Source organism: Saccopteryx leptura, chromosome 1 (genome assembly GCF_036850995.1).
Source record: "Saccopteryx leptura isolate mSacLep1 chromosome 1, mSacLep1_pri_phased_curated, whole genome shotgun sequence".
NCBI classification, from domain to species: domain Eukaryota; kingdom Metazoa; phylum Chordata; class Mammalia; order Chiroptera; family Emballonuridae; genus Saccopteryx; species Saccopteryx leptura.
Genome location: NC_089503.1, coordinates 128,016,019 through 128,042,561, shown reverse-complemented (window position 1 = coordinate 128,042,561; position 26,543 = coordinate 128,016,019). Strand labels below are relative to the sequence as shown.

General features: G+C 40.4%; 1 protein-coding gene across 3 annotated transcripts in view; it reads left to right on the top strand.

Moving 5' to 3' along the window:
• Window positions 1–26,543, top strand: part of ADCY2 (adenylate cyclase 2) — a 412,700-nt gene that overhangs the window by 7,242 nt on the left and 378,915 nt on the right. For all 3 annotated transcript variants that reach the window (XM_066374716.1, XM_066374707.1, XM_066374698.1), the window contains exon 2: window positions 18,216–18,413. In XM_066374716.1, the coding sequence (XP_066230813.1) occupies window positions 18,216–18,413 (198 nt within the window). The remainder of the gene's footprint in view (window positions 1–18,215; window positions 18,414–26,543) is intronic.

Here is a 26,543-nt window from a genome sequence, read left to right as displayed (position 1 = left end):
GAAGCATAGATTTTTTTTAAAAGTCACATTTTGGCCCTGGCCGGTTGGCTCAGTGGTAGAGCATTGACCTGGCGTGCAGGAGTCCTGGGTTCGATTCCCGGCCAGGGCACACAGGAGAAGCTCTCATCTGCTTCTCCACCCCTCCCCCTCTCCTTCCTCTCTGTCTCTCTCTTCCCCTCTCGCAGCCAAGGCTTCATTGGAGCAAAATGGGCCCAGGCGCTGAGGATGGCTCCATGGCCTCTGCCTCAGATGCTAGAATGGCCTTGGTTGCAATGGAGCAATGCCTCGGATAGGCAGAGCATCGCCCCCTGGTGGGCATGCCGGGTGGATCCCAGTTGGGTGCATGCGGGAGTCTGTCCGACTGCCTCCCTGTTTCCAACTTCAGAAAAAAAAAAGCACATTTTGACATAATTTAACATTCCCTAGCAGTATATTTCTTGCCGAGTTGACACTCATGTGAATGTTCATATTTTTCAATTTTGTTAGTTTTGATAGTGTTGTATAAAATATTTACCACGTGATTCCTCAGTACCAAACTAGGGAAGCAACACACATCTGGTGATTCTGGTTTGCAGCCACCAGAGGCATTTGGGAGGAGAGAAAGGGTTGTTGAGTTAGCTCATGTGTTTGGTCCATTTGACCAAATTAAAACTTTACTAATGCTTATTCATGCCCTCTTTGTATAAGGATATAATAAAAATACAAGGAAGGGAGATGAAGAGAGATTTAGATGAACTGTTAATCTGGACTGTTGCTGGCAATATTACAAATAATTTTTATACTTCCTCCTTCGTACTTGGGTTTACACTTTCATCCCCAGGATCCAGACTCGGGACAGAGTGATGGACACAGTAAAGCAAGTCTCAACCTGAAAAACCTTTCAGAGCAGCTTTGTTAACCAGTTCTCTGTCTCTGCCCAGGGTCCTAGAATGAACAGTGATGCCAATCCAAGAGGGAACGAGAATATAGACCTGGACCATGACTGGCAGGGATGCATACAGCCAATTGTATCTTAGAGTTGACCAAGTCACTTAAAAAACTTGGTCCTTGAAATGGGAATTTTCAATTATTAGCGCAATTAAAATATATTATATGAACAATTTATTTTATTTGAAACATACAGACATAAAGCATAATAACTTTTTTTAGATCGTTGAAATTCCTGAGATTTCTCAAGATAGTTATTGTTGTGTTAGAGAGTCCTAGGAATAAGTCGAGTCTCTAGGGTCGTAGCCCTACAGATGGTAGTAGGTCATCACTATTATAATGACATGTGTGATCCTGACTGCATGATCATAGAGTTAGAAGCTCTATCTATTTCCACCAACATCCTTTATTATCTGTCAGACACAGTGAAGTTGGGATATTACAGCTAGGACCAGCCAGAGATCAAAGGTGTTGGCTTCCATTCCTATGTGCGTGCTTCTCAAGACTAAATTATTGTAAGTGTATTTTAAATGACCTGTATTATTTTTAAAAGCTATATGAAAAATAGAGGGCAAAATTATTAAGATTTGCAGCTTCTAGTGATTTGTAGACATTATAAAGGACATAAAATTTTAGGCTAGTTAATTACTAGAACCAATAAAAAGCTATTGATGTTTGAAATTCATAGACTAAAGAGATCAGGTAAATGCAAATGAAAGAGAATGAAGAAATGTTAACACAGCTCAAACATATGGCAGATCTAATGTTTAATTCTTTCCTATCATTGACTTGCAGTTAATGTAAACATATATGACATATGTCCTTTGTGATTGGACTTTAGGTACACAGAATGGGATTTATTATTTGATTAATTTGATTAATCTTTGATTCTCAAGCACAATCCTTATTAATCTTTATCTGGCTCACTTTTATGTTTATGCTGAAATAAATAACCATGAACCCTTGTCCATACTAGACCATTTCCAATAATGTGTTTGTATCTGTATGCTGCATCTATCCCTTTTCCCTGTATATTCTCAGAAGTCAGTTTCATATCACACTTTGTGGCAATCATTCTCTATCTTTATTCATTTTATAACACACATATATTAAATATACATATATTACATATGCATGACAGGTGTGTGGTGTGAGGTAGTATTTAAGATCCACTTATATATATATTTTTTCATTGTGAAGAATGAATTTTTCTGATCTATTTTAGTTATGCTTTTCTCATACCAAAATCTTATATGAGTGGTTTGTTATGGACTATCCTTTTCCATTGCTTGTTTTCTTTCACTTTTATGCCTGCAACACACACACACACACACACACACACACACACACACAAAATATAATTACTAATGCTTTGTAATAAGTATATTAATCAGGGAAAATAACGTGCAATTCCTTTAAAAGTTTCTTGTTTATTCTTTTTTTTTTTTTTGAGATAAACATAGAGACAGAGGAACAGATATATATGTACAGACAGACAGTAAGGGAGAGAGATGAGAAGCATCAATTCTTTGTTGCAGCACCTTGGTTGTTCATTGATTGCTTTCTCATATGTGCCTTGACTGGGGGACACAGCAGAATGAGTGACCCTTGATCAAGCTAGTGACCTTGGGCTCAATCCAGTGACTTTGGGCTTCAAGTCAGTGACTTGATCTATGATGCCACACTCAAGCCAGCAACCCCACGCATAAGCTGGTGAGTCTGTTCTCAAGCTGGATGAGCCCACACTCAAGCCGGCCACCTCAGGGTTTCGAATCTGGTTTCTCTGCATCCCAGGCCAATGCTCTATCCACTGTGCCACCACCAGGTCAGACATAAAAGTTTCTTGGTTATTCTTTTGTTCTTCCATATAAACTTTACAATCACCTATGACAATCTTCATATGAAACAATTCTATTGGGTTCTTGTTAGTATTTATATTGACTCTATTGATTCATTACTGAGAATTGATATTTTATAGTAAGTTTTTCTATCCATGAACATAAGCTGTGGGAGGATAGTAACATGAATTGTTGCTGTTCAGAGCCTCTACTGCATCCTGGAGGTCATTCTCCCAGCTCTACACAGTATTATCCATAGGCAGGCCCTGGAAGTGAGTCTTCAGAAACTCATTTCCACCTTCAATCGAGGAAGCTGTTTAGCATAATGAGGTAAAGGGTAAGACCAGTGAATTCCAATGGTTGTTTGGGCAGAAGCATTGTGGACAGGATAGCAAAACCCAAATCCAGAAGATGTTCAACTCAAGTGAGAACAAAGTGCTGCACCTTCCATCAGGAAAGAGGTCAATTGTAATCAGTCTGCCATAGATAGAGCTGCTCATCCTCTGGAGGATGATACAAGTAAGGGGCTCAAAGTTATGGTTCTTTAATTTTCTCTTCATAGGCAGCCCTAGAGTATATTGCAGAACCAGCTAGATTTTTATTTCCTTAGGTGTAGGGAACTTTCTATAAGGACATAGGTGCAGGTTCAGAGAGAGAGAGAGAGAGAGAGAGAGAGAGAGAGAAGGCAGGTGAAGCAGGAGTAAAGGCTATGAGTGTTTATATTGTTTGCTCATGCAACTTACTGTGATTCAAGACCTATTCTGAGCCCTAACTCTTGCATCCCACCTTCACTCATGGATGGGATGCCTTTGTGCACACCCAATTTCATGGCCTGGAGGATCACACAACTCTCTATTAGTGATGGACATCTCAGATGGCATGGGGACTTGGTGGTCCATGTTCAATGTTCAGTCTGTTCTGGGGTTTGGTGATAAGCTAGCTACTGTTTCTCAAATAGGAAATAATTATTGGCAGAATCGTTAAGAAGTCTTTATAAAGCACTGGTTTTGGTAGAAAAATGGAAGCTTTCAGAGCAATCTGTGAAGATAAACATGGCTAGTCACCCAAAGAGTGACCAAGATGTAGGAGCTCGTTGGAAAGGACTGGAAATCTGTGCTTCTGTGTAGCTACTGTTTCTGAGCTTCTGCAGCCAAGAGTTCGCTCAGCTGTAGGTGGAGCGCAGAGCACATTCCTAGCACCTGTGGCTGATGCAATGTTGTGAGAACACTCCACACCTGAAACCTTCCTAGGCACACCCAGGAGCGAGCTCACCTGCTATAAGGAAGTGAGTCAGCACTAACCAGGCAGCTCCCTGACCTTTTCAGCCATTGGCTTTGAAGAACACACTGTAACACCCTATAGGCTGAACCCCTGTATATAAGCTAGTTTAATTCCTGGATAAAGTGGATCTGTGTCACTGAACCTGGTCCCCCGCGTCGGGTCTTTGCGTCTCCGTCGTCCTCACTCCCGGCAGGACTTGTCCACAGCTGGCACCCGAACAGGGACATTTCCCCCTTCTCTTTTAATTAAAGCCAATTGGACTTGATGAATGACAGCTTGCTGTTGTTGTAGCTTCTGAATGCTTCGCATTATGCAATGGAACCCTATTAGAACTAAAACAACTATAATACCTGTTACACTATATGCTAATAGATTAGCTGGATTAAACAATGAGGCAAGCTTCTGTAATGTTTGACTAGTTAGGAAATAGAGCAGGGGTCTTAAACAGAGGATTCCTCCTAGGGGTCGGGATGTCATTTCCCTCCCATTGCATTACAGAGACCTTCCAGGTGCTGTTAAACACAGTTCCATTTTGATTGTAAAAGATGGATGTAGGTCCATGCACGCCCCCTTCCCACAAAGGTCCCAGCATCCAAACATGGAATGGATGGCTTGCCACAGGAAAGAGGCAACACTGGGAAGGCAAGGTTAGCGGAGCAGGCCCAGCTGTTGGTAGCTAGGGGGAGGAGGCCTTGTAGGCCAAATACTGAGCCTTGGTTAATAGTACTGTTTTCAGCTAAGTCCACCGTAGTATGATTTCGAAGGAGGACCCACCCCACTGAGGGGACAGTGTTATTATTCACAGTAAACTTAAGTAGCATTGGGTCACTGAAGTTACCCCATATAGTGCTGTTCTACTGTTGGGATTCCTGGCCACTATTGTCACAAGGGAGATACTGCTGGAAACTGTGGGCTATTAACTTCAACAGGCATAATTATGCCAGCGTGGGGAAAAGCAGCCCAGATGTGGGGGTCTGCCTGCCTCTGGGAATCAGAAATCACTATAGAAAACACAAGCAAGAACAGAGCACCAGGGCCTGGTGCCCATCAGGGGCAATTCTCTGGGCTTGCTCCGCTAACGCCTCCACATCCCCCCAGGTGATGGAGTGTGCTTGCCAGCCACAAGGTCTTCTTCTGGAGCACTGAGGACCTCCTCCCCTCAGGCGTAGTCGGTGTGGAGGAGGCCAGGGCTGTAGCTTTGGATGAGTGAAGACTGAACCACTTAGTGGGTGCCCAAGAAACCCTGTCAAGCAGGTTCGGGGGGTTCCTGGGATCCAAATTGACTGAAAAACACAAAGCATAATCTCTCCCTTGTGTTAGAAGAGGGTGTAATCACTGCCACTTGGCCATGGCTGGGTCCTTCCAGCATCATTTCAGAGAGAGGGGAGGAGAAGAGAGAGAGCGAGAGATACAGAAAAATAGACAAAACAGACAAACAAACGAGGGGAGAAAATAAAAAAGACACATGGGGGCATATAGGCTGGCCCATGGGTCTATAGGGAGATCACGTGTTGGAGTTGGGGTAGAAAATGGCATCTGAGAGGCTGGGGTGGGGCACTGAGCCCCGGCAGGGAATGAGGAAGTAGTGACTTCCGCTTCCTCGGGTGATGGAGCTGATGGCACGGTTTCTAATGTATCTAGTTTCATTTCTGCACACCCGGCTGCAAGTCCATCAAACTCGTTGGCCCAACCCTTTTCTTCCTCTACAGGAGGAGGGGAATACGGAGGTTGGGGTTCCTCTGAAAGAGAAGTAGCCTGTAGGACCTTAGGGACCGGCGGAGGGTCCTCAGCAGGAGCACCTGTCAAGTGGGCATGTATTGCCAATAAGGCAGGAGTGAGGCCAAGAGGGAAGGTTTGTCCTTCATGTACCTCGGCCAAATGAACGCGTTGGAGAGCTTGGGCCCAACTATCTGGGTTCCAGAGAGGTGCGTCCTCAATCCAGGGATTGAGACCAGAGAGATTCTCCCAGTAAGTATGGAGATCCTCTTCACAAACTTGAACTCACCTACTCTGCAATAGGGTGTGCAGGGCTTGAGCCTGCGGGGCTCAAGAGTGAGAGAGGTTTCCCATTGCAGAAGGTCACTCACTCATCCTTTGAGTGCCAGCTGGGTCCCTATTTGAGGCGCCAGTATGTGGACAATGCCCATCAGGGGAGAGGACAATGGAAACGCAGAGACCCAACTCTGGGGACCAGGTTCAGTGACGCAGATCCAATTTATTCAGGAAGTAAGCTAGCTTATATACACAGGTTCAGCCTATAGGGTGTTACAGCATGTTCTTCAAAGCCAATGGCTGAAAGGGTCAGGGAGCTGCCTGGTTAGCACTGAGTAACTTCCTTATAGTGGGCAAGCTCCCTCCTAGGTGTGCCTAGGAGGATTTCAGGTGCTGGAGTGTTCTCACAGCATTGCATCAGCCACAGGTGCTAGGAATGCGCTCTTTGCTCTAACTACACTCAGCCACTGTTCACAAGTGGCCAGCATTTGGGCAGAAGAGCAGGATATGGGGCAGGGAAGAGTGAGGACCAGTTGAAGCCTGCCAGGATGTCTGTGGTCATGATCATATTTGACTGTGAAGAACTAGCTCTACTTTGGTGAGAGCTAGTTAGCACAAATTCCTCATCTGTTCAACTCTAAGAACCTTATATAGAAAGGGTTTCTGAGAAATGTTAACACTCAACAAAACCAAGCAGACCACAGGTAATTCAGCTCAACTTGAAAAATGACCAGTTTCCCTCCAAGGCCCATCTTTCCTCCAAGCATACAAGTGTCGATATGTACTATTTTCATGACTCTTTTCAAATTTATGTCATGATTTTTTTTCAGTCCAATAGTTAGAGTTGTGCTTTTTATCCAGCAAATATGTGGTAATTATAATTTATGTCTTTGTTATAAACTTCTAATTTAAAATCACTGAGATCCAAGAACATAGATTTCTGATTTTTCTTCTTGTAAATTTTTTGCAAGTTGCATGGCACATAATTTTTAAAAAATATTCCACATGCACTTAAGAAGAATATTGTTCCTCCTGAGGTTGGCTATGGAATTCTGTATTTGTTAATTAGGTCAAGTTTGCTAAAATATGACATTCAAATCTTTTGTGTTACTTGTTTTGTTTGCTTGACCTATTAATAACTGGATGGAGAAGTTGAATTATTACTGTTGATACATTAGTTTATTTCTTCTCTTGTTGTATACCTTTTAACTTTATGTATTTTCAGTCTATTTTATTGGGTTTATAGATGTTTAAAATTGTTGTAATTGCCTACCTATATGAGCATTTTATTAGTTTATATTTATCCTTAAATTTATTTTTCTCTAATGCATATTTTGTAAGATATTAAAATAGCATGTTTTCATCTTTTTATTTTCAACATTTTTGTGTCTTTTTGCTTACCTCTGCCTGTTCTAAATAGCACATTGGACTTTGTTTTGTAATCCAGTATGGGAAATATGCCTTTTAATTGGCAAGTTCCAATCACTTATTTTATTGTGATAATTGATATATTTGCACTTGTTTGGGCCATTTTACTTCCTTGATATCTATTTGTCCCAATTCCTTTCCTTACTCTTTTTTTGGCTTGATTTTTTTCTGTCATATTTTTACCTCTGATAATTTGGAATTTATATATTTAATTAGTATTATTTTGGTGGTCACCCTAGAAATTTTATCATAATAAAAATTAAAAGTTGGTCACGACACCTAATTTATTAAATTACTTTGAAACACTTTATCTCTAGTTTTCTTTTCTGACTTTATTAGTGTTATTGAATATCATTTTTTGTCTTTTTAAGGATAGAAATTAGACACTTATTATTCTTTCAAATAGTGTATGTTTGGTTGTACCAAGGTGTTTACCATTATATTTGTTCACCTTCTTTCATATATCATATAGTCTTTTTAGAATTATTTAATTTCTTAAAAGTTCTTTTAGAGAAGATTTCTTTTTAAAAATGTTATTTTTCAATTACAGCAACTTTAATATTTTTTATATTAGTTACAGGTGTACAGAATATTGGGTTAGACAATTACATAATTTACAAAGTGATTTCCTCAATATTTCCAGTACCCACCTGGCACCATACATAGTTATTACAATATTATTGACTGTATTCCTTATGTTATACTTTACATCCCCATGACTATTTTGTAAATACCAATTTGTATTTCTTAATCCCTTCACCTTTTTCACTCAATCCCTAAACCTCTTACTTCTGGGAACCACCAGCCTGTTCTCTATATCTATAAATTTGTTTTAATTTTATGTTTGTTAATTTTGTTCTTTACATTCCACACATAAGTGAATTCATACAGTATTTGTCTTTCTCTGTCTGACTTATTCCACTTGGCATAATACCCTCCAGGTCCACCCATGCTGTCACAAATGGTAAAATTTCAGTCTTTTTTATGGCCGAGTTCATGATATATATGTACCACAGCTTTTTCACCCACTCATCCATTGATGGGCACTTCGTTTGCTTCCATAGTTTTATTATTGTAAATAATGCTGCAATGAACATAGGGATGCGTTTATCATTTTGAAATAGTATTTTGGGTTTCTTCAGATAGATAGCCAGAAGTAGAATTGCTGGGTTATAGGCAGTTTTATTTTTAATTTTGAAGATGCTCTATACTGTTTCCTATCATGGCTATACCTATTTGCCATCCAGCCAACAGTGCATAAGGGTATCCATTTCTCCACATCTTCACCAGCACTTGTTTATTGAATTATTGATGATAGCTATTCTGACAAGTGTGAGGTGATGTCTCATTGTGGTTTAATTTGCATTTCTGTGATGATTGATGATGTTGAGCATATTTTCATATGTCTGTTGGCCATCTGTATGTCCTCTTTGGAGAAATCTCTATTCAGGTCCTCTGCCCATTTTTTAATTGGATTTTTTGTGTGTGTGTGTTGAGTTTTATAAGTTCTTTATAGATTTTGGATATTAACCCCTTATGGATAGAATGTATTGGAAGACAAATATGTTCTTCCATTCACTAAGCTGTCTTTACATTTGTTTGATGATTTCCTTTGTTGTGCAAAAACTTTTGTTTGATGTAGTTCCATTTGTTGACTACTTTTTCTTTTGTTTCCCTTGCTTGAGGAGATATATTAGAGAAAAATATTGCTAAGAGAAGTATCAAGGAGTTTACTGCCTATATTTTCTTCTGGGGAATTTTATGGTTTTTGATTCTTGCATTTCAGTCTTAATCCATTTTAAGTTTATTCTTATATATAGTGTAAGAAGGTGGTATAGTTTTATTTATTTTTGTATATATCTGTCCAATTTTTCCAATACCATTTATTGAATAGAATATCTTTACTTCATTGTATGTTCTTGCCTCCTTTGTCATATATTAATTGTCCACATAAGCATAGGCTTATTTCTGGTTCTCTGTTTTGTTCCATTGATCTATGTGTCTGTTTTCAGGCCAGTACCATGCTGTTTTGATTACTATAGCTTTGTAGTATAGTTTGTTATCAGGTAGTGTGATGCTTTCAATTTTGTCGTTCTCCCCCATGATTGCAGTGGCTATTCTGGGTCTTTTGTGGCTGATATAAATTTGTGGATTATTTGTTCTAATTCTGTGAAAAACACCATTGGTATTTTGATAGGGGTTGTGTTGAATCTATAGATTGCTTTGGGTAGTGTGGACATTTTAATGATGTTAATTCTTCCCATCCATGATCACAGTACATTTCCATCTATTTGTATTTTCTTTGATTTCTTTCTTTAATGTCTTATTATTGTCTAAGTACAGGTCTTTTATCTCCTTGGTTAAATTTATTTTTAGGTCATTTGTTTTTATGTATCTGTAAAAGGGATTGTTTTCTTTATTTCTCCTTTTGATAGTTCATTAGTGGTGTATACAAATGCAACTGATTTCTGAATTTTTATTTTGCATCTTGCTACTTTACTGATTTCATTTATCTGTTCTAATAGTTCTTGTGGAATCTTTAGGGTTCTCTATATACAGTATCATGTCATCTAAAATAATGAGAGTTTACTACTTTCTTTTCAATTTGAATGCCTTTTATTTCTCTTTTTCTGTAGTGGTGAAAGTGGGCATACTTGTCCTGTTTCTGATCTTAAGGGAAATGCTTTTGGCTTTTGCTTTTCCTTATTGAGTATGATGTTAGCTGTGGGTTTATTATCTTGAAGCATGTTCCCTCTGTTCCCATGTTGCTGAGAGTTTTGATTGTAAGTGGGTGCTAGATTTTGTCAAATCTATTTTCTGCATCTATTGATATGAATAAATCTGACCATGGTTTATTATCTTTTTAATGTATTGCTGAATTTGGTTTGCTAATATTTTGTTGAGGATTTTTTAACCCATGTTCATCAGGGAGATAGGTCTACAATTTTATTCTTTAAAATGTTTTTGTCAGGCTTTGGAATCAGGATAATGCAGGCCTCATAAAATGAGTTTGGAAGCCATTTCTCCTTTTGGATTTTTTGGAACAGTTTCAGAAGGATAGGTGTTCTCTGAATGTTTGGTAAAATTTACATGTGAAGTTATCTAGTCCAGTACTTTTGTTTGTTGTGAGTTTTTTGATTACTGAATTGATTTTGCTGGTTATTATTGGTTTGTTTAGATTTTCTGTTTCTACTTGATTTAGTCTTGAAAGATTGTATGTTTCTAGGAATTTATCCATTTCTTCAAGATTATTTACCTTCTTGGCATATAATTCATAGTAGTTTCTTAAAATCTTTTTTATTTCTATGGTGTTAATTGTCACTTCTCCTTTATCATTTCTCCTTTTATTTTTGTAAGTCCTTTCTCACCTTTCCTTGATAAGCCTGATTAAACATTTATCAATCTTATTTATCTTTTCACAGAAGCAGCTCTTAGTTTTATAATCTTTTGCCTTATTTTTGGGGGCTGTTTTAGTATATACTTTATTTTTCATGAAGCAAAGAACAATTTCTTATGTTTATCATTTTAAAATTATTTTTGTGAACTGATTGTTCATATCTTTTGCCCTTTTCCTGTTGGATTCTTGATAGTTTTCTAATTGATTTGCAGGAGTTCTTTAAATATAATAGCAATCATTTATTGTATATGTTGCAAGCATTTTCTCTAAGTCTCTTGCTTCTCTTTGATATTACATATCTTCAATAAAGAATTTAGAATTTTATGTACCCATTTCATTTATTTCCACTCTGATATTTATTACTTTATTTCTCCTGCTTACTTTGAGCTTTGTTTTTCTTTATCTAGTACCTTTAGGTGGAAGGTTAGATTGTTTTTTGAGATTTTGCTTGTATCTTGAGGTAAGCTGGTATTGCTATGAATTTCCCTCTTAAGACTGCTTTCATTGTGTACTATAGATTTGGGGTTTTCAATTTGCATTTGTCTCAAATAGATATCTTTTATTTTTTTCCTTGATCCTATTGTTAATCTTGATCTCATTGTTTAGTAACATGTTATTTATGCTCCATGTGTTTGTATATTTTTTAGGTTTTTTTTTTTTCTTGTAATTGATTTCTAGTCTCATAACATGATGGTCAGAGAAGATAGTTGATATAATTTCAGTCTTCTTAAATTTATTGACACTTCTTTGTGGCTTAACTGGAGAGGATGTCTTGATAATAAATATCTGCTTTGAAAAAGTATGTATTTATCAATGTTTGTATTATTTTTTTCTCTATAAAAACTGCTTTGTTGGCTATACAAGGTGATTGTTATTTTCTGTTCAATCATTCACCATTTCTGTCTTGCACTGTTGAAATTTCTTCTCTCATGCTGACTGTTGGTCTTTATGGGTACTCCTTTTCTGGTTGGGCTCTCTTAGGATCTTCTCTTCATCTTATCTTTTGCATTTTTATGATCATGTAAACATGATATATGTAGTTAAAAGATTATTGATTTTCATCAGTACTACACAATTCCCAACTGATTTGTCTTTAGATATTTTATTTTAATTATTTTTATTTTGTAATTCAGAGACTCAAATTAGACACATTATGCTTTGTATTTTTTTATTTTATTCTCTGTCTTAGGGTTTCTTATAATTTTAATATTTTATTTATTTATTTTTGTTACATTGTTTTTAAGCTCTTTGTTTTATTGTTCAGTTCACTTTTTTAATTTTCCTTTTCTGTTTACCTAAATGTCAAGCTTTCATTTACATGATTATATCTGTCATTTTTACATGTTCTATTTTCTCTATTTGTACCTGATTGATTCCTGTTGTATCATTATCCTTCATATGCCTTTAAAAATATCATATACAGCTATTCTGTATTCGGTGGCTGTCAATTTTGACATCTGCTGTCTTTGGAAATCTAAACCATTTGTTACTTCTGTTGGTGACTCTGTTCACTTTTCTGTTATTTTGTTGTAAAACGTTATTTGATTATAATTGGTAAGAATATTGAAGTTCTAAGTGGGGAAGCATTTCCCAAAAGTTCACTCCTGTTTTCAACATAGCTGGAATGTGCCCTAATTGAGGTTCACTTTGACTCTCTTTGCCTGCACTTTCTTTTCTGTCCATCTACATGCTTCCAGGCTGCTCAGCCTCAGGCATCTGTGGTTACCCCTTCTGCCTGCAGTACAAGGATAGTTCTTGTTTCCTCCAGCTGTCCCAGGTTTTATGCCTTAGTACACTCACTCATTGTGTGTGTGTGTGTGTGTGTGTGTGTGTGTGTGTTTTAGGGTGGTGGTGGTGAGGAATGGAGGTTTGGGAGAAGGAGAAAGAAGGTGTTGGAGACCTTGTCTTCCTTTTGTAAGACTATCAATGCCTTCAGGACTGCTTTGTATTTGAGGTCTGGTTCTTATAGAAGGGAAGATTCTGTGATGCCTAATATAAAACAATTTTTCTTGTAAAATATATTTTTCATGTCTTTATCCATCATTTTAAAATATGTGTAGGAATTCTGGCCTGTGTCATGGGAGCTGAGAATAAGTAAATTTGGCAGACTGTAAGCCATATATTTGTGTGTATGTTACAAGTCACTTTACCATTACAAGAGTGAATGATACATCTTTCTAAGCAGATAAAAACTGGTTCATCTTTTGCCTACATATAATTTGTATGTTTATTTCAAAAATATTTCTATGTTGTAAATTTTTTAGCGTGACAAATTGACTAAGGTTTAGGGTATGGGAAGGCTTTCAGAATTTTTTAGAATTATATTTGCATTTTATATTTGGATCTACGATCCAGTTTGAGTTAATTTGTGGAAAAAGTGTAAAGTATTTGTCTTGATTCATTTTTTCTTTTGGCATGTGAATATCTGTTTAGTTGTTCCAAGATATTTTGTTGAAAATACTATCTTTTCTTCATAGGGTTGTCTTTGTTCCTTTGTCAAATATCAGTTGACTACATTTGTGTGGGTCTATTTTGTTCCATTGATCTATTTGCCTCTTCTTCTGCCAACACCACTCCATCTTGATTACTATAGCTTTCTAGTAAGTCTTAAATTCATGTAATGTTAGTCCTTCAGCTTTGTTCTTACCCTTCAACATTGGGTTGGGGCTCTATTTTGGGTCTTTTTGACTTTGCACATAAGCATTAAAATCAGTGTGTTGATAGCTACAAAATAACTTGCTGAGATTTTTATTGGGATTGCATTGAATTTATAGGTTAATTGGGGGAAGAGCTGACATATTAACAATACTGTTTTCTTATCCATGTAAATGTTCTATTTCTCCATTTCTTAAGACCTTTGATTTATTTAATCTTAGTTATATAGAATGTTTTAATCAGAAACTTTATACCTTTCACACCTCATGATAGAGTATGACTATATATGTGGGAAAGGATGAAAAATGTGTTTTCTTTTATATCACACACACTTATATTGCAATATATATGAATGGATGACAATCTGTATCAACATACATAACACTAAAGTCAGATGTATATCATAGCTAAAGGATGATGTCTTTTTGTCCAATGACAACTCTTCAAAATAATTTGTAGTAATAAAGTAAATTATTATTTATAATGCAAAATGGACATAAATTTGTTAATGAAAGGTTAAACTAGTCTTGGTGAGAAACTTCTGAGAATTGAAGAAAAAAGAAAGTGCTGGCCATTATGATAATAGTCTGTTATTTATGGTGCAGCCATGAGGCTCAAACAGCCACAGGCAACGCAATATCCATACTGCTGTTTACCTGAAGACAGGCTAGAGGCTCAGCGCTCACCCCAAAACACAGCAGTAAGTCATGGGAATGGGCTTCTGCCTGTAGTCTTGGGACTTCAAAGTACTTCACTAAAATATCTTTTCATAAAACAGTGTTTTACATTAGACTGAATTTTACCACCTAAATGAAAAATAGTTTTGTTTAACAAGAAATGAAAAATACATGTGAAAAAGAATGAAAATACAGATAATCTGTTGCTCCATGAAAAAGCCTCTAAGAAACAAAGGAGCTGTAACATAATAAATAAAAGCAATGAGTATTTAATAGGCCTAGCAATTAGAAGCCATCCAGAATTGCCAAAATATGCATTGAAGAAGAAAGGATAAAATGTTGGAAGAGACCGATAAGAATCCATTATCATTATAGTAGATGATATCATGCTCGACATCTCGCTTTTAAAGGCATTTTAGTACATTTTCTTTAGTTTGTAGTCTATGGTAATTTTTTTTAACCTATAAAGGCCTATTATAAGGCATTTAGTACAGTTTAGTATTAATAAAGGTGATTTAGTACATTTCATTTAGTTTGTATTATTTTTTTTTTTTGCATGCAGGGAGAAGGGGCTGGGGTACATAAACATATTTATTTAGATTGACACTGATTTGAATGTTTTAGTTTGCTTTATTATAAGTAACTCTGTTTATACTCTGAATTTTGAACATTTAACCATCTCCAAAAGAGAACAACCACAGGATGTGCCGTGTGGCTTGAGGACCGTGTCATTGAAGGTTCGAGGTTATTCTTTTATTCAATTTACTTATTTTTAAGAAAAATGCGTGATGCCAACAGTGAGACTCGGAAAGAATGTAGTTTATAAGCTTACACATTCTTTAATGAATTACTCTACTGTCTTTTTCCTTGACACTCTTATAAAAGTTCTGTTTTGTGGAGAAGTCTATATTAAAACTTGTTCTGAGTTAGAGTTCAAAGGCAAATGAAGAATAAACTGATAGTTGTTCTCTCTGTAGAAGAGCCCCTATCTCTCTGTGGGCTCAGGATTTATAGTGGTCATGGCCACAGCCTCATGAGCAGCTGCTGACTCTCTGCAGCCTTTGGCCCCCTGGGAATCCTGTCGCCTCCAGAGGTGGGGGACACTGAAGCTGAAGGAAGGTCATCCTCTGTTGTGTGGGTCTGACCTGGTGATGTCAGACATCTGGTGAGCAGGGACTGGCCACCAACCCCCTAGAATCACATTACTATTGAGAGGCTTTCCTGCGCCCCTTCCTCCCTAAAAATACATTCGCAATAACAGTTTACATGTGTGTTAGCATAAAGATGCGTGTAACCTTTGACTCTAAAAGCTTAGTTTTTAAAAAATTTTTGAGACATTAAAGCACTTTTATGTGTCTCTAAAAATATCATGGGACCTAGGCACTGGATATGCTGTGCCTAATGCAGAGGTCACCTTGCAGCCTAGATAAGTCACTTCTCAGTGATGAAGAACCTGACATAAAAATAAAACAAAACAAAACAGAAAAATAATGTGTCGCAAAGACTGCAGTTTCAAGCCCAGCACAGTATCTAGTCTTAGCCTATACTGTATCCAGCGCAGTGGGCCACTAGGTATTTGTTGTGTTCATGGTTAGATCTTTTAGAGGAGAAGTGCAGGAAGAACGCATGCAGGTAATTTAGTGTGTCCTCCGCTTCCTAGAAGGACTCCATCACAATCTTTTGGTCCCTTTACCTACTAATTTTCACTATGTAGTTATGCATATTTTTGTACCATTTTCAGTCTTTGTGGAGAAATAAGAGGCAATAAAATCCACAATGGTTTCTCCCCTACTGGGCTAATGAAATGAGTGAAAAGTCATACTGGGAAAACAGCTGTCCCGGTTATTCCCTGGTTAGCTTTCTGCCCATAGCTCAGTTAAATTCATTTTGGGCGGTTTACAATAAATGAGTTTTCAGGGCTCCATGTGTGGAGCAATCATAATCTCAAATTTGCTGTCCTTGGAAGGCATGCTGTCACATCCATACTCACCCTGATTCCGGTGTCCAAGTGCAGGGGAGCGCTGGCAGCCTGGTGGACATCTGATACGCTTCAGCAAGGACTGGAACATGTGGCTGAGGGTAGGAGTGCAACTTAGACACTTAAGCTTGGGCAAAAATAGCAATAGAGGGAGAGAATAAGAACATCACATTTAATCCTCTTGTCTCCGCCAGTTCTGGAAACACTCATTCTTCTGGCTACTCGAGGGCTGGCCCCACTGCATGCAGCTCATTGTAACCGGAGGGCAAAGTCCTGGGTGGTGGCTGGCACCCCCTCCCCCCCCCCCCAGCCAGAACCTGAACCTGAGTTGAGCTCTGGATCTTTCTCCCTCATCGGTTCGGTCAGGCCATGAAACTCATTATTATTCTTGGTGTCTTGGTTTTCTCCCCTGGAGAATATTGCTAACACTAGCGCCCCATCTTAGGATTGTTTTAAGTATTAAAGAGGTTAAGCCTGACCTGTGGTGGTGCAGTGGATGGAGCGTCGACTTGGAATGCTGGGGTCGCCGGTTCAAAACCCTAGGCTTGCCTCGTCAAGGTACATATTGGGTTGATACTTCCTGCTTCTCCCCCTTCTTCTTTCTTCTTTCTCTCTCTTTCTCTCCTCTTTAAAATGAATAAATAAATTTTTTTTTTTTTTAAAAAGAGGTTAATATGCCTAAAAGTGCTTAGCACAAAAATCTATCTATCTATCAGTATTTGCTATGGTTGTTATTACTATCGTCATGTTCCCAGATGATCACTTGACACCCAGATAATTGTGAGAGAGAAAGGGAAATGGAGTCATCAAGGGTGGGTTTGGACCACTGTCTTCCCCTCCATGTTTACCTGCACTTGGTGTGGTTATTTGGCTGATCTACTCTGCTTCTCCATTTCTCTGTGGTTAGTGGCTTGATATCTTGTTGGGGCCATGTCCAGTGTGAAGCTATAACTGCTTATGGGACAAGTGAACCTGGCAGCAACCAGAAAAGGTGGGGGCACTGGCTAGGCTCAAGGGGCTCTTCCATAAGTCCCAGCTTTTCCTGTAGCTTTTACTATTCTAAAACCTAAGTGGAAGTTTTTAGGGTCCCAGCCATATGGATTTTTTTGATTGAAACTCCTTTGGGTGTTTTGGTAACTAAACCTGTCGGGTGAGAATGAGAGACCTTGAGCCGTGTTCCCTCTATTGTGCATGCTTTTCATAGCAGTTTTCCAGCGTAGTGTTTTGCAGAAGCTAACGTCTAAACCCATGCTTGTTTAATCAAAGGAAACTGGATGTCTGTTAGACTGTGTTGCATTGTGTAGAATTGAAATAGTGTGCTTTTGGGAAGGGGCTAGAAAGAGATATATGGAAAATGAGCATTAGTGAGCAAATGTGATTTTAAAATCATGCATTAGTAAGAGGCTATTATTAAATGCCCCTTTTTATTTTGCTACTGGAGCCCTAGAGATGTGGGAAAGGAAACTAGCAAAATGGCACATTCTTCTAAGTATTTCCCGCTCTCATCTTCTATATTTGGTACTTTCTGTTCCTTTTCTATTAACCTATGATTCTATTGAAACATTAATCGCCATGCATTAAAATAAAAGCTCACAACTTTAGAGATGATTTTTAGATTTTTTAAAGTAAAAGATTTCAAATCATTTGGAAGCCCGCGTTTTCTATGGTCAGGGCATTTCTTAAATCCTGCGGTGCAGGCCGTCAGGTGGTTGCCTGATTTTATCCTGATATTCTGTGTTCTTGCATTCACTTTTTAATTAAATTCATTTCTCTATTTTTCAGGGAAAATTTAAATTTGATAGCATAGCTCTTTTGCATACTTTACATTGAATACTGGGATATTTATATAGAAAAACATGGCTGTTTAACAGAAAAATTGCATTTTCAAAAGTTTAAACTATTTTACTTTGAAAATAATTTTTTAAAACCCAATATATTTTGTCACTGATGAATGTTGATAACATTGTGATAACATAAATCATTGCCTCCACGGTGTTTCTAAATTGTACCTTGCAATATTTTTTTTTTTTTTTTTCTGTTAGGAAGTTGAAGACCATGTGGCGTTTTTAATAACGGTTCCCACTGCCCTGGCGATTTTCTTTGCAATATTCATCCTCGTCTGCATCGAATCTGTGTTTAAGAAGCTGCTCCGCCTTTTCTCAGTGGTGATATGGATCTGTCTCGTGGCCATGGCCTACCTGTTTATGTGTTTTGGGGGCACCGTCTCTCCCTGGGACCAGGTAAGTGTTAAAATGGTTTTGGTGTTTTCCTTATGTGCTCTGAGTTGTGACATACTTCTGTATACTTGTCCCTAAACTGTGAACAAAAGACCTTTAGAAAAAAGTCTTTTGAAATAGTCATCTTTGCGGTGACCTCATGCCTGATGTCACTCGATGCCCATTTTAACTCATCAGACCTGCTGGCAGCCATGGCATGGGCCCGGGTCTCACTTGTCACTGGTTTTAGATGGCTAAATTTGGGGTTACACCACACACTGCCATGTTTTGGTAGTTCCATCTTTCCCTGGTCCCTGAGTTTTCTATTTTTTCAGGATCCCTCTGGGGTGGGAACCTTACATTGTGCCTCTAACTGGTATTTTCCTTGAACTCATTCTCAATCATTGGATCTTACAGAGAGATTCCTGTGATACCGATTTTGTATCAATATGAACACATCATATAAATAAAATTGCCTCCTTACCTATTGGGAAGCTCAGTTCTTTGTGCTGTACCTGGTGAGCGTTAGGGTTAGAAAATGGCTCCACCTGCAGGATGTTAGGTCTTTAGGAGAGTGTAGTGTGGTAAATGGGCTTCTGCCCCCTGGGTGTGTCTCACTGACTGCTAGATCAAACAGTGTGTACTCCAGGGCACAGAGAAGTCTGGGCTGCAGATATGGATGTACAAGTTATTAGCTTCAGGCTCATATTCAAAGCCATGGGGTTCTGTAGTCATTCAGGAAGAGAGTGAATTGAACACCAAGAAGGTCATCACATACTTGGCAGGGACTCAAGAGGAGGGGTAGGAGAGGAGTAGGGGCCAGGAAAGGATAGAAGGGGAGCCATTCATGAGGGCAGAGAACTAGAGAGGGAGAATTGCTATAGAGAACAAGGGAGAGGGAGATTCAAGATGGGAACAGACAAGCGGGTCAAGTGCCAGGGCAAGGGACAGAGCCTTGTGGGTGTGCTTTTGTTGGAGAGATCCCTGGAGGAGGCATCCAGTGGGTTCTGTTGTCCCATGACCTCAGCCAAGCCATCATCATGTTTGGGCCTCAGGTTCTTCTGCAAAGGGAGAGGACTGGAGTAAGTGAACTCAGGTCAGTCTCTGGCTCTAAAGGACACTGTTGTATTGGACACAAGAATCCATGGGTGCTGGCTTTCCTCTCCTGCAGTTCCCTGAGGAGGCTCCAGGGGTTAGGGAGTTTCCCCTCTCAGTTTCCTTATCACTCGTCTTCCGGCCCTTTGGAGGTCACACATGCCCCTGCTCAGGCCAGTTTCTTCCCAGCGTGAGTTCTGCCTTTCTTCACATGCCTCACCCAGTGGTCTTAGATGGTGCACATGGTTCACAGTCCCTCCCACCCACTGGCACACACAGAACAGCAGAAGGAGATGGATGAAGAGTATTGGTCTGCGGGCCTGTGGCCTGGACCCACTGGTTGCTTCTTGCACCAGTGCGACTTTGGTTTAAGGATATAGCTTTACGAGAAGCCTTACTTTCTGGAAAAGCAAGTATTTTCTCCATGTTCTTCTGTTTTTTTAGAATTCTTTTAGCTTACTTTCCTCATGAATTACAGAGTCAGCTCGTCAGGTTCAGTGCAAACTCCAGCTGGCATCAGGATTTAAATTATATGGCATTTCCTATTTTTTGCTTTGGAAGATATTTAACAACTAAGAAATAATAAAAGGGCACTATAAAAAACAGCCAGAGATGTGCTCTTTCTTTCTTTTTTCTATTCCACCTTTCTATAGAATGACTTGGCATATCTCTCCAATAATCCTGGTTTTCTGTTATGTTCTCCCAGGACATTTTTGTCTTCATGAAATTGGTCAGTAGTAATGTCCCTTAGACTTGTTCTAGGTACCTCTTTTTATTTATTTCTTGGTTTTCTAAGAGATTTCTTTCCTATTCTCTTGTCTATTGCAGGTCTATGCATAAGGATGCCACTGTGTTTTATGTTGCTCTGTTTTGGTGAACTCTTATTAGCTCTGTTAGTTTGTCTGAGAGTCTTAGTTTATTTCCATAGACAGTATTATTATCTCCAAATAATTAACATTTTCTCCTTTTCAAATCCTGAATTCACTCATTATACATCGTATTGTCTAAGTATATTAGCCAGGACTCCTAATGCAGACGTGATTAACAGAGTGTGAATGGCATCAGACCTGTTTACAACAGAATTAGAATATCAGTAATTTCACCAGAAACACAATGTTGGCTATATGATTATTATTTTACTAGAGCCAGCTAGCAAATCAGCGTAAAGCCCTCCCATCTATCCGGAATGTTCTTCTCCATGTTGCATGGCTCCTGTGTTGCCTTCATTGACCTCATGGGTCCCTGTCTCAGCAGCGTCCCCTGACCTCCAGATGCCACCTCATTGGGCGTCACCCTCAGCCTGCTTCAGTTTCCCACAGCACTGATGTGATTTATAGCACCCCACATCATTTTACACATCTGGCTATTGGCTGTATCCCCACGAGAAGACAGACTGCTGGCCAGTGACGTGTTCTCACTGTCCTGTCTTCGCACCTGCGGGAGTGGCCGTGGTAGAAGCACCAGTGCCTACTCGCTTTGCATCTCCATAATGGATGACTTTATTTTATCATCTCCAGATTTGTTGGTATTTTGTTTGTTTGTTTTTTGGTATCCACTTACTCTGTTTTGCCTCTCTTTTGGTTTTATGACATATATTTTGGTTATATTGATGCTGTTTTACCTGCTTCTAAAAATGCCTTTAAGCATATTAGACATACCAATTTCAGAGTCATTTTACTTCCACTTTTCTCAAGACTGATTTCTCACTGGTGGGGAGCTGGTTGGCTAAGCGTCTCAGCATTATTATTCCTGTTTGCTTGGACATTGCCGTTTCCAAGTTCATGCTGAGTTGGATTTTCTGGCTGTGCCCTCAAATGGAGTCCCACCCTGCGGGGCCTTCCCTATGCTGCTGGGGCCCCAGCAGAGCTAGATTATATGTGAGGCCTCAGCCCGGGTCACATTGCAGGGGAGGTGATCAGCCCTGCTTGCGGCTTGGGCAAGTTTCTGGGTCACCCCTGTGTCTGCTTGAGCTCAGAAAAGGCCACGGCCAGGCAGGTTGCGGCTATTTTTGGCCACTCTTCCTACGTTGGGGGCTTGGGCAGGGTGTCTGCTTCACGCTGTAGGCCTGTTCACACATCTTTCCAGAAGAGGGCCACCCTGGGCCCCATTTCTCCACTGGAGCTTGAAATCCTGCCCAGCCCTCTTGGCCACAGTTGCCCCACTCGAGGGGGCATACAGATTTAACATGACATTATTCTGTCACGCTGGCCAAAAATACAGCATATTTTGCTATTGGCACCACAGGTGTAGGCCCCTCAGGGAGCACTAACCTTTCAGAAGTGCCTTAGTAGGCTCAGTGTGCCTAAGGAATCGTGCTCAGGGATTGTTCCCTGCAGGAGGTGGTTAAACGAACACTGCTGTGGTAAGGAGGTGCAGAGGGGTGGCGCCCTGCACAGAGAGAGGGGCATCCGCAGGCGACCTCCCTCACTGCTGACACCAGGGGTGAGGTTGGGGTTCCCAACACCACCCTGAGGATTGGTAACTTACTGGAAGGAGTCACAGAACTCACCGAAAGCTGTGATGCTCACAGTTATGGTTTATTACAAATAAAGAACAGAGGTAAACATCTGCCAAGGGGAATGTCCAGGGAAGCGAGCAGATGTGGTGCTCCCACTGTCCTCTGTGCAGTCCTGAACAGTGCTTCTCTCTCCGCAGTGTTCTGTGCGCTGTGTGGAGGCTTACCTATGCAGGAAGCTCCGGACCCTTCTGTGTCCAGAGTTTTACTGGGCCTCAATTACACACTGCCTGCCTGGCTGACCTTGAGCCTTCAGCCTTACAGAGGTTGATCTGATACATGTAGTTTGCAACCCCTCAGGAGGCAGAGCTGATACTATGTGGCTATAAGCCCCCATTATAAATCATATTTAGACTGTCTCTGGCCAGGCAAACAATGACACTCCTGTCAGGCAGAGCATTCTGGGGCCTAGGGATGACTTCCCAGGAGCCCAGGACAAGGCCCAGACCTCTCTTTGGCTAAGGTTAATTCTTCACTGCTCAGGTGGCTTGAGTGTAGATCCCAGACATTAACATCTCTAGTACAGAGCATAGGGTATAAGCAACCAGCGCGTGTATCATTTGGACTGTGCCTGGCCCTGTGCTGAGTGCTCTCCTGATGTCACCTCATGTATCCCCACATAACTCCGTGAGGAGGGCACCATCACACTCATACATTATTAGTGTGTGAACAAAGGCACAGGGCAGTGAAATATCATTCTCATGATCAAACTGCTGGTACGTAGAAGAAGTCATTTGAACCCAGGGGTCTGCCTCCAGAGGCTGGCTCCTATTCAGAATACAGTACTTCAGCTGGGAATGATTTCATACCTGGAAGACATTTGTCTGTGCCTGGAAATATTTTTGATTGTCACAACCTGGATTGGGGGAACACTACTGTCCTTTAGTAGGTAGAATCCATGAGGTAGCATCCACCACGAAGAATTTTCCAGCCCCAAATGCCAAGGTACCAAGTCTGAGAACTCTGTGTCATACAATAATACATTGATGCCTTTTAAACACCAGTTCCTAACCTCTCAGTAAGTGGAACTGTACCGAGCTACTAAGGCATGACCTGAGAGTGATGGTGTAAGTTTTGATCAGGCGAAAAAGAGTCATTTTGTAGTGTATAGCCCTGAGACAGGACAGTGTGGTAGAAGGGTGTGGAGACTGTCTACAGCATGGTGTGGCAGGAGTCACTGGGGAAGTAGGAGAAACGGGAAAGGGAAACTTCACGGCATTTGCCCTCACAGCCTTGGCTGCGTGTGGAGCCTCCCATCAGTGGTATTTTAATCCGGCACATATCGACCCATATTGAAGTCCTATCTTCTCTGCGCTGCCAGTACTCCAACCCAGCTGACATTTGTTCTGCACAGCTGCCTCTTGGATAAAAAATTTTAAAAAATGTTGATGGTTCCAAAAACTGAGTAAAGCCGGGTGGTAAATTGCAGAGTTTTTGGCTCCAGCTGTGTAGTGGCACAGTCTCTATGTTGGATGAAAGTCCTGACTGTTTGCTTCTTGCTTGAACTGATTTGCCAACATAGCCTTGGTTTGTTCTGTGCCTCTCCCATTGATAAAATGATAGACAGAGTGGGTGGTGCTATCATATATTAGATCTTATTTTTCAAATGGCTTAAAAATCCTTGAACCATTTTGAACTCAAAATTAGTACAGGGGTATATAAAGAATGTGTTTCCTCTGTTCTGTTAGATCAAGTAAATAGAATGTGTGTGTGTGTGTGTGTGTGTGCATGTATTTTTTTTAAAGAAATTAGTGGCAGTCCAATAGGGTGCATCCTTCTTATCTGCATGTACCCATTGTAGTTACACAACATAGCAACGATTCCTATCTGAAATCTAGAATGTGGGGTTTTCCTCGTAAGTTCTATTAAAAGGATTAATCAAGGTTGACATATAGTGTCTCACAGCTTGGGTCATAGGTCTGAAATCAAGGTGTGGGCAGAACAGCGTTCCCTCTGAAGTCTCTGGGGAGGATCCTTGTCTCTTCCTGCTTCTTCTGGTTGCCTGCAATCCTTAGCTTGCAGGCTTATCACTCTAATCTCTGCCTCCATCACCACATGACATTTTTGCCTGTCTCCTGTCTTCTTTTAAGGACATCCATCATACTGGATTTAGCACTTATCAATGTTCTCATCTTAAATTGGTTACTTCTGCAAAGCCCTTATGTCCAAATAAGGTCCCATTCACAGGTGCTGGGGCTTAGGAGTTAATATATCTTTTTGAGGGACACAATTCAACTTATGACAGGTATCATTTCAGAGGAAGGAAGACACACTGTCTCCCTAAGTGGATGCTGTCCTGCAGGAAGCCACATCCATCTTGTGGCTTGTTGCTCTGAAATTCCCTCCTCTGTCTTAGATTTTGATAACTGCTCTTGATGTCAGCCTTTACTTAAACTGCAGATACACCTTGTAATGAAATGGATGCCATGAAAGTTTTGACATTTTTCCAAACCAGTGTCCATCAGGAATTAAAGGCATTCTTGTGTGCAATTATACTGTTGAAATAAATCCACAGTTGTGAATATATAGACAAAATAACCCAAGGATCATTTTGCTTTGTAAACAAACAGAGCAGCACAAACAAATATTTGTGCATTAGAGAACTTGGTTTGGCTCTGCTCTCTGAATAATGGAAATGCTTCCTTGGGTTCCTACATTAGTGACATCGGGTAAGTCTTTCCTGCCTGATACATTTTTGTAGCATTCTTGTTTCACTTAGTGACACCTAAGCTTTTAGGTGCTGTTTTGTTTAATAAATTTCAACAAGACAAATTCATTTCATCTCAGTTGATAAGTACTGACTTATGCCCTTTGCTCTGAGGTGGGAATGCCATTCAGAAGGTAGCAGGATGGCAGCAATTGCCCAGATGGGCTGATGCTTATTATACACAAGCGATGATGGGGTGGCCGAGTGAGGATAAGAGGGCCAACATGTATCTGCATTTGACTCCGGTTTTCTGCTTCCCTTGTACTAAGAGCTCATTGACTAGAGTTAAATAAACACTTCCACTCCTGACAACCCCATTTCAGTCTTGCTGGGCAGGCCCTGCTGAAGCTATTGTATAGGTTTGTTAAATTACCTACTCAAAAGGCTAACATTTTGCTGCAGGAAGAAGAGACTTTCTTTTGTCCTGTTTTTAAAAGGATGCCAGGCATGCAGTGCGTGCCTACGTGTGTTTTCTTACAAAAATAGGACACAAGTGTGCAAACATCATTTTCTTATCGAAAGTGGGTAAAATGTAAGAAAATAAAGGGCTCTCATAGGTTTTGAAATGGTACAGAATTAGTTTGCTTTTCCTCTAGTATGGTCACCTGGAATGCTATTACTGAATGTATTTACCATGCAAAGACCCTAGGAGCATATGACTGAAAGGAGAGGACTCCAGCCTGTCCCCAAGGATCTAAGAAACCGTCTCTGTCTGCTTTTGTGCAACCAGGGTGATTTCTCGGTGCAGGGTGGGGGGGGGGGCGGTGCATTTTGGAGTTAATCTGAAAAAGCACACACAGCTCACAAAAATAAAGAGGTAATATAAAAAATCATTCCTTTTTTTTTCTGTGTGACAGAGACAGAGAGAGGGACAGAGAGGGACACACAGGAAGAAAGAGAGATGAGAAGCATCAATTCTTTGTTACATCTCCTTAGTTGTTCATTGATTGCTTTCTCATATGTACCTTGACCGGGAGGCTACAGCAGAGCGAGTGACCCCTTGCTCAGGCCAGTGACCTTGGGCTCAAACTGGTGAGCTGCACTCAAACCAGATGAGCCCTCCCTGCTCAAGCTGGTGACCTCAGGGTTTCAAACCTGGGTCCTCCACATCCCAGTCCAACACTGTCTACTGTGCCACCACCTGCTCAGGCTGAAAAACCATTCTAATTAACAACAAGGATGAGGGTTTTAATTATTTGTTGTTGTTGTTGTTTTTTGTATTTTTCTGAAGCTAGAAACGGGGAGAGACAGTCAGACAGACTCCCGCATACGCCTGACCAGGATCCACCCGGCACACCCACCAGGGGGCAATGCTCTGCCCCTCCGGGGCATCACTCTGCTGCGACCAGAGCCACTCTAGCGCCTGGGGCAGAGGCCAAGCAGCCATCCCCAGCGCCCGGGCCATCTTTGCTCCAATGGAGCCTTGGCTGCGGGAGGAGAAGAGAGAGACAGAGAGGAAGGGGGGGGCGGGGTGGAGAAGCAGATGGGCACTTCTCCTGTGTGCCCTGGCCGGGAATCGAACCCGGGACTTCTGCACGCCAGGCCGACGCTCTACCACTGAGCCAACCGGCCAGGGCCTGTTGTTGTTTTTAATGGCAAGGACTATATGACAAAATGTGAATTTGAAGGAAGTACAACAGCATGGGCCAGCCTGAAAAGTGTCATTACTTTGCGGACTCCCACATTTCTGCTGTTGAGAGTGGAGGCGGCATTCCTGTGCTCTCCCACTCCTGGTTCCCAGCCAGAGCGTGTGAGAGTCACGCTGGCTGTGCAGTGAGCTGGAGACTCACTGCAACCCTCACTGGGCCTTTTGTCCTGACCTGGCTCAAACAGACAG